Source organism: Pelodiscus sinensis, chromosome 9, assembly GCF_052426305.1.
Source record: "Pelodiscus sinensis isolate ZL-2025 chromosome 9, ASM5242630v1, whole genome shotgun sequence".
NCBI lineage: Eukaryota > Metazoa > Chordata > Testudines > Trionychidae > Pelodiscus > Pelodiscus sinensis.
The window spans coordinates 10,696,037-10,712,759 of NC_143060.1; the positions used below are offsets into that span (position 1 = coordinate 10,696,037).

The 16,723-nt window shown below is 40.9% G+C and overlaps 1 protein-coding gene across 2 annotated transcripts in view; it reads right to left on the reverse strand.

The window, feature by feature from the left end:
• Window positions 1-16,723, reverse strand: part of EPS15 (epidermal growth factor receptor pathway substrate 15) — a 125,677-nt gene that overhangs the window by 49,519 nt on the left and 59,435 nt on the right. For both annotated transcript variants that reach the window (XM_075935959.2, XM_075935960.2), the window contains 4 exons: window positions 10,133-10,258; window positions 9,279-9,338; window positions 4,945-5,145; window positions 4,063-4,208 (listed from right to left, as the gene is read on the reverse strand). In XM_075935959.2, the coding sequence (XP_075792074.1) occupies window positions 4,063-4,208; window positions 4,945-5,145; window positions 9,279-9,338; window positions 10,133-10,258 (533 nt within the window). The remainder of the gene's footprint in view (window positions 1-4,062; window positions 4,209-4,944; window positions 5,146-9,278; window positions 9,339-10,132; window positions 10,259-16,723) is intronic.

Consider the following 16,723-nt stretch of genomic DNA (forward strand, 5'->3'; position numbering starts at 1 on the left):
GCACTTAACTTTTTCAAGACGTAAAGACAGCAATCACCAACCCTCCAAAATATCTCACAATGAGCTATTTCTGGATCCAGAAACCCTACGACTAATCCAGTTTATGCTATGTAAATCTTGGTATTCATCTCCTCCTCAATATGCTGTGCATATGGAGATATGAAATTCTGCTCTACACAGGACAGAAGAATTTCTTTTGGGATATGGATCTGATCCTGTTCTTCCAAGTTACTTTGAGAACTCTATCAAACACATTCACTATCACCACTAGAACAGGTCTGTCATTCACTGAAGAGACAGTGCTCCAACTTCTTAAAGAAACATTGTTCCAACTGGTGGGTATTGTGCTCGCTCTCAAACCCATTTCTTGAACTGAATTCAGTGTGTAAAATCCCATTTAAAGCAAATCTGACTCTCTGCAGTCACCAGTTGAGGGAACAGATAATATACCACTGGAGCTAGAGTACTGCCAACAGATGAGATAGGGTGAGATATAGGTAGTGTGGGGGGAGGGAAGAATGTTTTTAATTACTGGGTAAGTATAAAATCACAGAATACTAGAACCGGAAGAGACCTTAAGAGGTCATCAAGTCCAGTCCACCTTCCCTCATGCCAGGACTAACCACCAACTAGAGCATCCGTGATAGATGTCTGTCTAACCTGCTCTTAAATATCTCCAATGATGAACATTCCATAACCTTCCTAGGCAATATATTCCAGTGTTTAACCTCCCTGACAGTTAAGACGTTTTTCCTCATGTCCCACCTAAACCTCCCTGGATGCAATTTAAGCCCATTGCTTCTTGTCCTATCATCAGAAGTTAAGGAGAGTAATTTTTCCTCCCTCCTCCTTGTAATACCCTTTTAGGTACTTGAAAACTGCTATCACATTCCCCCTCAGTCATCTCTTTTCCAAACGAAACAAACCCAATTCTTTTAGTCTTCCCTCACAGGTCATGTCTTCTAGACCTTGAATCATTTTTGTTGCTCTTCTCTGGACCCTCTCCAATTTCTCCACGTCTTTCTTGAAATGTGGTTCTCCAAACTGGACACAATACTCAAGGCTGTGTCTACTCCTGATTTTAAGAGGAATAAGGGATCTTCCGGAAAAGGCTTTATTTTCCGAAAGATCCCGTCTAGACTGGCGCTTTTCTCCGGCAAAGCCCCGAGCCGGAAAAAAGCGGCAGCCATGTTCATGCAAATGCCGCGGGGGATATTTAAATCCCCCGCGGCATTTGCAATTCCGACTTGTCTCATTAGCATCCCTTTTCCAGAAAAGGGTGCCAATGTAGACACAGCCCAATTGTGGCATAATCAGCACAAAGTAGAGCGGAAGAATGACTTCTTGTGTCTTGCTCGCAACACTACTGTTAATGCATCCCAGAATCATGTTTGCTTTTTTAGCAAGTCTCACTGACTCATATTTAGCTTGTGGTCCACTATGACCCCTAGATCCCTTTCTGCTGCACTCTTTCCTAGATCGTCACTTTCCCTTTTATAATTGTGAAACTTCTTCTCCCCCTCCCTCCACATCCCCATTTGCTGCTTCTGGGAGATTTAAAACCTACCAGCTCCACGCTGCTGTCGAGGTGTGTGCAGACCCCATCTATGGGTGTAAGCTGTGAAACTATTAATTTTTGGAAAACTGACAAGATATTGGTGATGCCAACTCTACTGATTTGATCACAAGTCTTCTGATAATTAGGGCTTCTTTATTTTTTCTGGAGGGCTCCAGCCACAATTAAAATTAAGCCAAATCTGGGAACTTCACTACCTGATGCGTCATGCACTGCTATCAACTATGATTGCTCTAATCATATATATAGTAGCCCAATGTCTGTGACTCTGTAATGCTGAAACACTGGCTGTTCCCTCTGGGCGGTGCTGTTGCCTCCCATCGTGGTGCTCAGCCGGGCCGCCACGTGGGAGCAATCATGTTGCTTCCCCCAACCCTACCTGGGGTAACTAAAAGCTAAACCCACGAGCCCAAGTCCATGGGCTGCAGAAGCACATTAGCTTGGGCAGCTCCTTGGCCAACACAGTTTGCATGACAGCAGAGGCAGCCAACACAGCTTCCCAGATCAAGCAGCGCTTTCTGTGACCAGGACTATGCAGGTACGGGGGGGATCTAGGCGCTGCAGGAAGCCATGTGTGCAGATAAGTCCCTGCATCTCAGCCACCCCTCTTCCCTCCCCAGCCATCAGTTGTGCAGGCCTGATTAAATAACTTTCAAACTATGTTGCAGGCCAGACTGGGAAAGTGCAGTTGTCCCCCAGTGCCAACAATTTGAGACCCCTGATATATAGGCAAACCTTTTGCTCCCAGACTGAAAGATTCTAGCACCAATCAGGCATCAAATTCCACCCAGGACTAGGAGACCTGAATATAGTTCAGGGGCAATAGAAGGGAACTAGAGACCCTGAACATGATGTAGCTGCCAATTGCAAAGAGGTATTTTCTCCTGTTATGCTTCATAGCTTCAACTTGCCGGATGACATGTATTTCTTTATATACCATCTGCCAGAAATCAAGATTGCAAGCTGACTTTTCCAATTACTCTGAACCACCCCAGTTTTCCAAAAAGCCTCCTGTTATATCATTAAAATAGTTGGGAACTTCAAAATGTAACTCTCAGACACTAGCCCCATATTTCTGCCTGAAACAGATCTGAAGCCATATTTTCCCTTTTCCCATGCAGAGAAAAGCCCCTCAGTCATATAATTTTTAGGTTGAGGGGGACCATACCTGCAACACTGTCCACCTGTTAGTGCTGATTGTGAAAGAATGCTGAGACACTGAAATATGAGCTATCATCTGGCTCTATTTGTCAGCCACCTGTAAGTTTTCATGACCAAAGGAGGGAGTTGAGAATGTATGTGCCTGGATGTAACTACTTTTGACAAGTCTATGCAGTGAAGAGGCAACACGTTCGGTTCACACTTGCTCTCAGGTAGAAACATCAAGTCCCTAACAACCAGAGAAATATCTTAAGTAAGATTTTCTATCTGGCATATTACCCTTCTGCCTTCAACTCTTCCACAGAAATGAACTGCTTACCTGGAGCTAGTTTTTTTCTAGTTCTACCTGCATCCTTTCTTGCCAGGAGAAAAGGCTCAGGTGACCCTCGCCTGGTCCAAGCTGCATCTTGCCTAACAAAGCTAGTCCTCCCATCCTGTCTGGGGAAGAATGGCTGAGATGATCCCACCCAGACTGTGCTATGAGAAGAATATTATATTCTGATTACAGAGCTGCTCAAGACACTAGTTGTGTAGGAAGGTGAGAGCAACACACACAGACACACACCCACCCTTCCTTTTGACTCTGGCTTTTCTCGGAGCTCACTAGCTCTCTCTCCACCCCTCCTTAAAGCCTACAAAATTGTCAAATACTGCACAATACTCCAGATCCTCAGTTGGGGGAACAGAGCTAAGGAAACAATTTCCTCAAAAATCAAATGCAGCCTTGGGTCATGGCTGGAAATTACACAGAAAAATTATTGAACCAACCTGCTAGTCTAACCATTAGAAATAAAATTTGGAATTGCCCTCAGAAAAGCTTGCAGCAGAGAAGTCTAGTTCAGCCTGTCTGCCACTGAACAGACACAGAAGACTAGAGGGAAATTTAGGAGATAGGGTATTTTCCTGCTACCAATATCAAGTGGGATTTTGCCCCTAAGTTGCAAACCAGCTAAAGTACTTATTGTAATAGTTCTGTGGACCATATCATGAACAAGACAGGGTGGATATTTAACACGGATATCACAGAAACCCAGTATTATCATGATTATAAGAGAGCTCATGAAACCTAAACAAGGAGGCCAAAGGTAATGTTCACATTAACTGTACTAAACCTCTCACCTGTAAATATAGTTCCTTGACATCAAAGTAGAGGCAAACACACAACTGCCATTCATACTGTACCTGTTCCATTCTTAAACAGAAAACCACAGACTGTAGAGATACCTATTTGACACATTTTATAAACAGTATGTTGTTGAGAGAAAAATAAGAAGTTCTTCTACTTTGTAAAAAAGTTGACAGAGGGGGAAAAAAAAAAATCTTACCAGATGTGTGCTAATAAGGCAGAAGGCAGTCCTGTCTTTAAGAATAACTCTCTGGCTTCCACCCCAGAGACAAAACCATCCATGTCTTTGTCAGTTTTCAGGAAAATTTCATCATATTTGATTTTGTCAGCAGGTGATACAACCCACTAAGGGGAAAAAAAAGTTAAGTCTCTTTGAAGACAAATATATTTTATCTGAAGGAACAACATACCACTCTAGTACTAAATGTTCAAGTAACATCAGTCTTTGTAACAAATAACTGCAATTAGACATCTTGGAAAGATCTACTCCCAGTCACTTGGTTCAGTGTTGACCAGAACAGGTAAGACGTTTTGTCTCAATTGCTCTTTTTGGACATATCCCAAGACTCATTTATTTGAATAATGTAATTTCTCATATTATCTCACTGTGCTGTTATTTGCATTAGCTACCAAGTCCCCTCACATCCCACACGTTAATTTGCTTGCCTGGTGGTTACTGGATTTGTCTTTGTGCCAGATCAAAGAAATGTCATCTGGCTGTGTGCTTGGGCTATTTTGTTGAGAGTGATTAAACATACATTTCTTAATGTTTTGACCTTTGTATGAGGCTCATAATGCTTTAAAATAATCACTTTTTGACTAATTTTTTAAAAAAATTCCTGAAGCCAAACTCATGTAGAAGACTTCTAAAAATCATTTCCAGTAAATGTCTTCTTAGCTGGTTAAATCATATTTGCTTTCCCAATCTGATAGTGCCAGCAGCCACCCCAACTTTCTTGTCCAACAAAAACAGCCACTAGATTAAGCTAGTCTGTGTGATCAGACTCATCTACATAACATCGTTCATTACAAGCATTGACTAAAGAAAACACTTCAATGCAAGCCAATTCTAGCACTATACCTGTGTTAGTGGTACTTTGGCAGGTAAAATGTTTACAGGAGACAAGGACTGATGAGAATCTTTAGGAAATGTTGCGGATGAGATCAACTGTGCTGCTCCTGAAATACTGACAGTTTTTCTCTTAGAAAGTGGCACCAAAACTGAAGGCAATGACATTGGCACTGGTTCCTTCTCCAAAGCACAGTACACCAAGAACATGGCCTGAACATGAAAACAAGATGTGATGGTCACACATTAACCAGGATTGTGGGTTTTTTTATTTATATTTTAAGTAGTAACCTAAAGTAACTTTGAAGCCATCTAAAATACAAAAACCTTTTCAAAGCTTAGAGGTGCAACTTATCCAGCACATTTTGGGATATATTTTACAATAAGGTTTTCAATGATTATTTAGCCTTCCCCTCTTGGTTTTTGCTATTTATATACCTATCCTGTCTGTTTCAATTTCAGGGGGATGGTCATAGCTCCAGTGTCACCTCATTTTTTAGAGCAGCAACTCAGTTAATTCACTTTCCTGTTTTATTTAGCAGTGATGAAAAGAAGCAAACACCTACTTAAACTCAGTATCTACTTCCCAAACCAGGAAAGGAAGGATAGCCTTAAGGTTAAAGAAATGGACCGGATGAATGATCTGAAGACCTGAATTTTGCTCCTAGATCTACCACAGCAAGTAACACACACCTTTGGGCAAGTCACAATCTCTCTGTGCCTTTGTTTCTGATGTCTGAAAGCGAGATCATCATATATCCCTACCTCACAGGGATATTACAGGGATAAATTCATTAATGTACAAGGCATTCAAACCACAGGAATGAACACCATAGAAAAGCCTATCAATAAGCAAGTGTAACCATTGAGTTCAATGTTTCCATCAGAAGTGTATTTAAACACTAGAGACTATCAAGGTAAATGTACATGAGAAAAACATAAAATGCTTTCTGAACATTAGCCGAAGAGGCATAGCCCAGTTATACTTTGTCCTGTCTGCTAACTTCATATGCATCCCATCCCATAAGAGAGCAGTACACATCTCCTCTGAAAGTGGGGCTCCAAGCAGTATTCCTTATTCTACAAGAATAATATTTAAAAAAATCCTAGTCAGATATAGAAAAATGCCTTTCAAGGGGTACAATCTGCAAGCCCTCTCAAATTAGAGTCTATCTTGCTGCTCTCTCTGGCTTGCCCCATTAAACATTAGCCTTTGAAATTCACTGCCAAGCACTGGAGAAGCTTAACATCTTTTAAATTAGTTGTAGAAAGTTGCTGGATGATTCAGCAACCACCACTTTTGGGTCTAAATCAGAAAACAATTTAAGTAGTTAAATCCCACCAGGCCAAGTGCACAAATGTTGACAATGGAACAGAGCTGAAAGATGTTCCACATAGCCTGTGCTCCACATTCAAGCCCTGGACCTAACACGTGTTGGCCAAACTGTATCTTCCTCCCCCCAGAATGGCCAATGGGACCCAGAAACACTGGTGTTGGGGAAGGAAGGAGAACTAGCTGGCTTCCTTAACAAGGTCTCCCTCTTTGCTGCTGGGATTGTCCCTCTTTGTTGCCAGCCCCCTCAACATCCTTCACCTGTGGAGGTAGCGAGTGGCCTTTGTTTATATTCATTAGTCTCTTCCTGAAATCATTCCACTTAAGAGTTGTAATTTCACTGGGGGGGTTATACTTTAGTAAGGTTCAAATCTTAGAAAGGGTCACTTTAAGACATACTATTTCATAAGATTTTATATACCATCCATTAAGTTAATTAACCTCTCTTTGCTTGCCTAGTAGGCTAATTCTTCCTCAATCAAATGAATCAACTGTTTTAGCATTCAGCTAAATATGTAAAAATTACAGCACACACATATATAAAAGTCATAAGTATGGCAAAGATGAATGCAGGTGAATTATCACCATGTATATCGAAGTATGTTCACAACTACAATTAACTGAAGATTTAAATAGCTGATTTTAGAAGAATTTGAAACAAGGTGACAGCATAGGTGAAAACTGCTGCAGCAGTTACCAGTAAAAATATTTTGTGGGTTCCTTCATCTTCCTCATAAAGGTGCCTAAATATCCATGTTTACATGTCAGAGAGAAAAAGTTTCAGCCTCACACTGAAAATGTTGATGTTTGTCAATAAAATGGAGAGAGAATGGTGCTTTTCCTATTGGCATTTTTATCCCAAGAAATATAAAAGCTTTTATTGTGAAGTCACTGCTAAACTTTCCAATCTTCGACTCAAATATGAAAGAGCTATTGTTGTGTCAGTTTCTGGAGGCCCAAATTTAAGACAAGCTCTTGGCACGCATACCTAGTTTCCCTTTACACAGTTCTGAAAGTGTCTCTTATTTTTCAAAAGGCTTACACAGACAAATGAGTTTGAAAATACTGTCTTAATGCTTATCATGTTTTAACCTTTGTAGTATTAATACTATACCTTTCTCTAACTAAAAAAAACAAACCCTCATACATTTCCTTCACCCTGATTAAATGGTTCTTTCTTCTCCACTTGACCTAAGTAGAAAATATGCCCCTTTGACTAATGCAACATCAGTGCAAGACTACAAGTTTTATTTACTCTTCATCCTCAAAATAAAATGTTTTATGATCATCCTTTTAGATCAGTTTTTCCAAATGTTCAATTTGGTCACCCAATATCAATGCAAAATATGTTTTAGAATTTAAGAATGTTATTGTAGAGTGCATATCTACTTTGAAAGCACTTGTCCCCACTCCACATGCCAGTACAGTAAAACCTGCGTTATCCAGCACACCCGGGTATTAGGGCATGCCAGTAACCTAAAAATTCTGGTTATCGGGGGGAAGAGGAGGGGAGCAGGAGGCATGTGGGGCCTACGGAGGGGCGGGCATGGGAGCCGTGTGGGGGCTGGGATGTGGCCTGCTGGGGGGGGGGGGGGGCACGAGCCACGGGAGGGGGGCAGGATGTGGCCTGGTAAGGGGGGGGTGGAAGCCAGGGGGCGGAGATTGGGGGGCAGCCTGCTGGGGGAGGGAACCTTGGGGGTGCCAGCCTGCCGGGGGTGCCAGGAGCCTCTGGGGGGAGAGGGAGGCGTGGGATGTGACCTGGTGAGGGGTGTGGTGGAAGCTGAGGGGTGGGAGGTGGAGATGGCAGGGACATACCTGCTGGGGAGGGAAGGGTGTGCAGGAGCTGCAGCGTGGGCTGGCCTGCCAGGAGTGCCAGGAGCCGCAGTGGGAGCTGAGATGGTTGCTTCTGGCTGCTGTTCATCCCTGCATGCTCATCTGAGGAGCACTTAGAGCCAGTTTTTTTTTCTTTTTTGCTTTTTCCTGGCATCAAAAATTTGCTGGTTTCTACAGTTTTCCAGATGCTTTAGTTCCGGATAGTGCAGGTTTTACTGTATTAGGATATTTGGTTGGACCCATAAAACAATTTTTCACCATCTCCCTTCCTAAATTGAATCAATTCCTGTCCACTATGAACAGAGCCAATACAAAAATATTGGGAACATCAAAATCTGTGTTTGCTTTCACATTTCAAGGTTCTAGATCCTTCACAATTGGCATCCCAAAGAAAAGCTCTCTTTTTATTCATTCGAAGTAACAGTATTTAATATCATATGCTGTTAAAACCTGATCTGGGGAAAAGAAGAGAGCAATTAACATGTTAGAGTTCTATACAATTCTTAAAATAATTAATCTGACAAGGATTTCTTGCTGTGACAAGTATGTGTACCTACTGATGAAAGTAAAAATCTACCATATATAAAATTCTTTCTTCAAACAGAACTATAGAAATCCTAGACAAGAAAATGACCTGGAATGAGACTAACACCTTCTACAAGAGAAGGAGGCAATTTATGTAGAAATAATCTCTTCCAAAGAAGGAAAGATTTGCTTAAACTCTAGCACAGCTGCAATGTCCTTTGAAAATAACATTCAAAAGAGGCCTTGGAAATGTATCTACAACCTTGTATACTCTCATGATAACCAGAAGCAACTACTCCAACATTTGTATATTAAAAAAAGTTATATTTTTAATTAATGGGTAAGTGTACTAGATTTAACAACATGACACAACATCTCAAATTCTAATAAAACCTTTAGGAGTTCACTCTGATAAGTGATTTCTATACAATAAGAGGACATTGACATGGCAGATGGGGGAGGGATAAAAGAAAAAATAGCACAAACAATGAAAACTGATGGGAATTTAGCCTGCCACTGTGGCTTGAGCTAGAATAATGAACAGAAAAAAAAGAAGTGAAGAAGAGAAACAGTCTAAAGACCCCACTGTTCTAATGTTTTGGTTTTTGTTATTAGGTTTGAAGAATTATTAAACTAAATTAAAAGGTGTACTTACAACTGCAAATTCATCTTGATCCAACATTCCATCACGGTCAATATCACTTAGTTCCCAAACCTAAAGAAAACCAAAACATGTATGTGATTGGCTTCCAAACCCAACGCAGCAGTGTCAAACACCACAAGCAAAGCTTCTATCTGATTTAAGATTTTAAAAACAACCAACAACTCTCAAACAGGAGAGACTGAGACTGTGGGATACTGAACATTTCCATCAGCACTAGTGTTCAGTCAGTAATGCTTATTTGGTTAAGTTGTGTAAGAAAGCAATTTTCTGAAGGCGTAGAGAAAGGGTAAGATAACATTCTCCATCAATATAAATGTTAAAATAGACATATATAAGCAACCCAATACATTAAAAGAAGGTTAATATGGCAACTTTTCAGAATAACTGCAAAGATATCCATTTGAAACAAAAAAAAGAATTATCAGTTTGTTTTATTTATCACTAAGGCAACTTCTTAGAAGCAGAGAAAGTAACTACATAGAATCATAAAAGATTAGGGTTGGAAGAGACCTCAGGAAGTCATCTATTTCTAACCTCTGCTCAAAGCAGGACCAAGTCCAACTAAATCATTCTAGCAAGGACTTGTTAAGCCTACCACAGAAAAAAAATGCAAGTGTTTTACATGTATACACTATTAAATCTTTCAATCAACTGTCTCCAAAACAGACCAATACATTTTGTAATGGAAAATGAGGTCATTTTGCAATCTCAGTTACATTTTTATTACAAAAGACATTACGTCTGAATACCTAGATATTTCTCTAATTTGTACATTTATCTGTATTATTTATGATTCCCAAATCAAATCAGTCGCCCACTAATTTTAGTTAGAATGATGTTCTTACTCTTCCCAGGACATCCACTGGCAGTTTGGAGTTTAACAGTACAGGTTTCACCTTATCACCTGACAACAATCCATTCACAGGATTCAGACTGTCGAAGATAGCATCATATTTGGCCTTTTCTTCCGGCTGAGAGAGTAGAAAATAAACAGATATAGATAAACAGAAATAAACTGTTAATGAGAACACTTACAGAACAAAGACACAACGTAAGAGAACCACAGTTATTGTACAGGTAAGTAATCATTTATTCAAGCGCTTGTGCATGTATCATTCCATTCTAGGTGAATCCCCAACAATGCTCCGTTGATAGTGAGAACTCTGAGTCTACTTAAACAGAGATTGAGGAACTCTCCTTCCAAAATTAACATCTGTTCTTGGTACTTCAACAACTAGGGATTTGAACATGCATTTAATTAAATAACTGTGTTACTGCTGAATATTTCCAGTTACGCAGTTGTTGATAGGGATGTGAAAGTGTAATATTGTGTAAATGTGTGTATAAAGATGCTGCTGCAAGTGTCTCTGATTGGAACATTCCTCAAGAAAGCCTCAAAGGTAGCCTGGGCACAGACCAGAAACAGGAATTCATCCATCAAAGAATTCATGGTCCGACTAACCCTGAAATAAAAGCTGCATTTGTTGTTTTTGTTCATGAACAAGTCCACGCAGGGAAATGCCTATTTCTGGAACACTGTCTACATTAACTCTTGATTTCTAAAGGCCATTCATGCTGATTAACCAGATGTATGTTGGGAAACTAACACAGCAGGGCACAGACTTTCCAATAAGTTCTTGGACTGCATTGAATTTAATTTTTTATTTCAGAAGGTTGAAAAAAAGTTACTACGGGGAAGCTGTTCTAGATTTGATTTTAACAAACAGGGAGGAACTGGCTGAGAATTTGAAAGTGGAAGGCAGCTTGGGTGAAAGTGATCATGAAATCATTGAGTTCATGATTCTAAGGAATGGTAGAAAGGAGAACAGCAAAATAGAGACAATGGATTTCAGGAAGGCAGATTTTGGTAAGCGCAGAGGGCTGGTAGGTAAGGTCCCATGGGAAGCAAGACTAAGGAGAAAAACAACTGGAGAGAGCTGGCAGTTTTTCAAACAGACATTATCAAGGGCCCAAAAACAAACTATTCCGCTGAGGGTGGGTGGGTGGGTGGGGAGGAGACAGAGACAGAGAGACAGAGAGAAAGAAAAAGACAAAAGACTGCCTTGGCTTAACCAGGAGATCTTGCATGATCTAAAAATAAAAAAGGAGTCATATAAAAAAGTGGAAACTAGGACAGATTACAAAGGATGAATATAAGCGATGTCTACAAGTCACCAGGGTCTAATTAATGCATCCTAGAATACCCAAGGAGCTGATAGAGGAAGAATCTGACCCATTAGCCATCATCTTTGAAAAATCATGGAAGACGGGAGAGATTCCAGAAGACTGGCACCCATCTATAAAAAGGGAAATAAGAACAATCCAGGAAACTACAGACGAGTCCGTTTAACTTCTGTGCCAGGGAAGATAATGGAGCAAGTAATTAAGGAATTCATTTGCAAACACCTGGAAGATAATAAGGTGATTAAAAATCCATGCTGGCTGTTACTTAAGAACATATCATGTCAAGCCAATCTGATAGCTTTCTTTGATAGGTTAATGAATCTTGTGGATAGGGAGAAGCGGTGAACAGGTATACCTAGACTTTAGCAAGGCATTTGATATGGTCTCACATGACCTTATCAATAAACTAAGCAAATACAACTTAGATGGGGCTACTGTAAGGTGGATGCGTAACTGACTGGATAACCATTCTCAGAGAGTAGTTATTAACGGTTCACAATCATGCTGGAAGGGCATAACAAGTGGGGCTCCGCAGGGGTCTGTTTTGGGACTAGTTCTGTTCAATATCTTCATCAATGATTTAGATATTGGCATAGAGAGTACGCTTATTAAGTTTGAAGATGATACCAAGCTGAGAGGGATTACAACTTCTTTGGAGGACAGGGTCCTAATTCAAGATTATCTGGATAAACTGGGAACTTGAGCTAAATAGGGTGACGTTTAATGAGGACAAATGCAAAGTACTCCACTTAGAAAGGAACAATCTGTGTCACACATACTGAATGGTAAACAACTGTCTAGGAAGGAGTACTGCAGAAAGGGATATAGAGGTCATAGTGGACCATAAGATAAATACAAGTCAACAGAGTATCGCTGTTGCAAAAAAAGCAAACCTGATTCTGGGATGTAGTAACAGGGAGTATTGTTAGCAAGACACGAGAACTCATTCGTCTGCACTGATTAGGCCTCAATTGGAGTATTGTGTTCAGTTCTGGGCGCTACATTTCAAGAAAGATGTGGAAAAATTGGAGAAGATCCAGAGAAGAGCAACAAGAATGATTAAAGGTCTACAGAACATGAGCTACGAAGGAAGACTGAAAGAATTTGGCTTGTGTACTCTGGAAAGGAGACGATTGAGAGGGGACAGAACGGTTTTCAGGTATCTAAAAGGGTGTCACAAGGAGGAGGAAGAAAATTGTTCTCCTTGGCCTCTGAGGATGGGACAAGAAGCAATGGGCTTAAAGTGTAGCAATGAAGGTTTAGGTTGGACATTAGGAAAAACTTCCTAACTGCCAGAGTGGTTCAACACTTGAATAAGTTGCCTAGGGAGGCTGTGGAATCTCCATCTCTGGAAATATTTAAGAGCAGGTTAGATAGACATCTATCTGAATGATCCAGACGCGGCATGTCAAACTTGAAACCTACTGCGGGCTGCACAAACAAAAACTGATAGCTCACAGGGCCACAGGTTTGACCACTTTGTCGGAAATTTATTATAGATTTCATTTTAGCTATTTTATAATCTTGCAATAATTTTATGTGTAAAATTATTTGTTCATATTAATTTTACATAATTTTTAATTTAAATATAAATGTAAGGTACTTTCAAATTTTGTATAGGATACATAACTTGTTTTGTTGAAAATAAAAACAAGTATAGTCAGTGGTTAATCAAATAGAACAGACTTCTGAGAAAATTTGAGATACTTTGTAAGTATGAGATTTTGCATAAACAATCATTCATGCAATTGCAAAAAAATGGACATATTTATTAATATAAATAAATAGAATGCACTGTGATTTTATCCTAACTTAATGCCTCCCCCGTTCCCCAGAGGCAGGGACTTCCGCCCTCCCCCCCAACCTAATGTCTCTCCCCTCCCTCAGAGCCAAGGACTACCAGCCCCGCCTCTAACCTGCCTGGGTTCCGGAGCCGCTGTCATCACGTTGCCCTTGCCACCGCAACGCTTTCTTAGGCGTTGGGGCACCATGAGTACAGCGGCCAGCCGGCTGTGACCACGTGCTGCGGGCCATGCATAAAGTGGCTGGCCGGCTGTGGCCACGTGCTGGGAACTGTGCGTAGAGCTGCCCAGCCAGCCGGCCTTGAGTAGTTGCTGTTAGCACCGTGCGCAGAGCAGCCGGCCAGTGTGACCTGCACTCCGTCACGTGCTCCAAGCGGTCAGTGGGCCGCACTTCATTATTTCTGAAAATGCACCGGCAGGCTGCAAAAAACTTCAATGAGGCTGCATGCGGCCCTCTAGATGCCAGTTTGACATGCCTGGTCTAGACAATACTGGGTCCTCCCGTGAGGGCATGGGACTGGACTCAATGACCTGTTGAGATCCCTTTCAGTTCTAGTGTTCCATAATTCTACAACCTTCTGTGGAGGCAATCTCCTAGAACATTCTTTACCCTGAGAAGATGTGAGGCTTTGAGAGTGGTGTCATTTTCAATGCAGAGATTATGAAGCTGTACTACCACCTGACAAGAGATTTGACCTAGCTCCACCCTGTTATTTGAAGTAAATAACTGCAGTCACCTTCTTCCATCATCTTTTGAAATACAGTGCTTAGAGACTAGAAAGACTTGCCAGGCACGATTCTTAGCCCTCACTTTTAAGACATTTATAATGAAGGCTGATTCTGGAAACCTTGAGTCTGTACCCCATCCAGGTATGGACAGAAAGCATATAGTGTCCATCACTAATGTTTCTGATAGAAGAGAAACAAGTGAAGTATGCCATTACAGATATTTTCCATACTCATGCACCAGCTTAATGCTAGGGTTTAAGCAGGTATGTGAATCAGCTTGTCCAGAAGATGCTTGCTTGTGTGATATATGGATTTCAACAAGCTTTGCTGGCAGCACAGGCCAACTCTGGCATGCTAAGATACATGTGAAATGCCATGTGTCTAAGCAATCGGAGGCAGGAACTTTTTCTCAGGTTAAAATGGACCAGAACCTTTAAGGTAGATAGGCAGTTGCTGCTGTAAAGCCAAGAACAGTTCCAATGAACTCAGTTCTCTCCAACAGACACAATGCTGATTTGCCCATGTTTATTTTCAGATATAGCTGCATGAAGAGAGACTAGATCTGATGAATGCTATCTGCCACTTGATGTCTGGAGACACCTCAAATTACCAACCATTCATATTTGGAATAATCTGAAAGCATACCTGTTAGGTAAGACAGTAAGTCCACTACACACTTGGTAAAAATTGTGAACATTGATGATAGGACAAATGGAAATACCATGTATTGGTAGCAGCAATCCCTCACTGAAAACAAATCAGACATTGTCTATGGCTTGGGTGGATAACCATATGAAAATAGGCATCCTGCAGACACAGAACAGCTTATCAGTCATCCAGAAAGAAAAAGGCATAATGGAGCAAGGGATACCATTCTGAACTTGATCTTTTTGATGAAGCAGGGAGCACACTTCCCAGATGAGGTAGACAGACATGTGCTATATCTGCTTCAGCTAGAATGCTAGAAAAAGCAGGGTACCTTAGTCCCTGTGCTGAACTCTCATTTACAGCTGCCTCTACCAATGATCCTGGAGCCAGGTGAGGATTATTAAAAAACTGTATTGATACTTTGTGACAGGTTTTTTGCATCTGGGTGATATGGAGGTCAGGGTCTGCCATAACTCACAGAATATACAAGGACTTCAGTGATAGACAGTACCACTTCATCAAGGACCAAAGTGTGCATCATGTGTTCAGTAACCTGAGACAGTCCATTTCTATAGGAAGTTCCAGTAAAGAGCCCAATCTCCTCAAGAGCTCCAGAAATAACAGGCAGTCAGACGTAGACCTAGACAATATAGTGTCAAGAGCAATAGCTTCACTGGGGAAGACGACAAGATGTCAGCATCAGCTAAGATTAGTTATCAAGTTCCATTTTTGCCTGTGCCTCAGACACAGAACTCTGAGGTGATGGTCTAGCAGAAGTTATTTTAGCAGAGGTTCTAGTTGCACAATTGAGGCAGATTTCACTGAATGAAGAATATCCCATGTGCCCAGTTTGGCTATAGTAGATAAAAAAAGGTACTGGAGGCAAATGCTGGAATCCCTCAAGGGTTAATATCCTAGAGAGAGATCTATATCTAGGGAAATAAAATTTTGCTCTGGAATCAAAAGGTGTCAGGGAGGCAAAAGTTGTAATCTGCTGTTCCCTGACTGAGAAGGATTATTCTTCACAAAGGCGAAGGGCAGTGCCAGTACTTTTGGCTGGTTGGTTAACCTGGAATGTCTTCATCAATGTAGAAGACAAACTTGCAACCGGAGTCAGTGTTGTTACTCTCAATAAACAAATGCTCAGCTGAAAGGAGAATCAGGGTGGTACCAAAATCACTGGTTCTAGGTCTTTAAATCTCCATTCAGGTAAATTCTCAGTGTTCAGGGTCAGACCAGGCACTTGAGAGATATTTCCTGGACTTTTTCCCTACTAAAGTATCCTAAAAGGAAAGCATTTCAGATGATGGCTCTGAAGACAATGAACAAAGCCTCTTCCTCTAGTAAACTAGGGATTTCTCCTGCTTTCAGAGGATGAGGTCTGCAGAACCATAGCAGTTACTGAACATGCAGAGGCTGAGTCCACTCTCTTCAATGATACAGCCAGGGTACTCAATACTGGAGCAACATGGATCCAAAACCAAGTGCACAGATTTTTCTGTGAGGTACTTCAGACATCTTTTGTCTGAAGAAGAATCTGCATAGGATACATGTTTCTAGAATGTAGATTTCTAAAAGTTTTTGTCCCCGTTCCCATTGGTTAGAGGCATGACTGCCTAGCAGCAGGAAGGAGCGAGTTTTAAACGCCTTGAGATTTTCTCACATCCTAAACAAAGGAAAACAATGGTGATCCAGCCCAAGATAAAAAGATGACACTTCTCTCAAACTTGTGCCTCCCCTACGAGTACAGCTGGCCAAATACCTCCGGCTTGAGTGCAATCAACACAGTTGCACACATTCAAATATACATGTGCAACAAGAATCTTAATCTGGCGTTTTCTAACTTTTGCACACTTGATTTTATAGCCTTAATTTTTTCTAATATAATTGGTATATAATCCCGATCAATTTTATGACTAAAATAACTCAACTCCCATATTTAGTCTTGGTTAGATATGATAGCCCTGCAAAAGATACTACAATGATCTGAAAACGGAACAGTTGTCCTCCTCTTATAGCAGCAGTACAGTTCACATGAAACTGATAATGTCTGAAATGAACATATGTATTGTT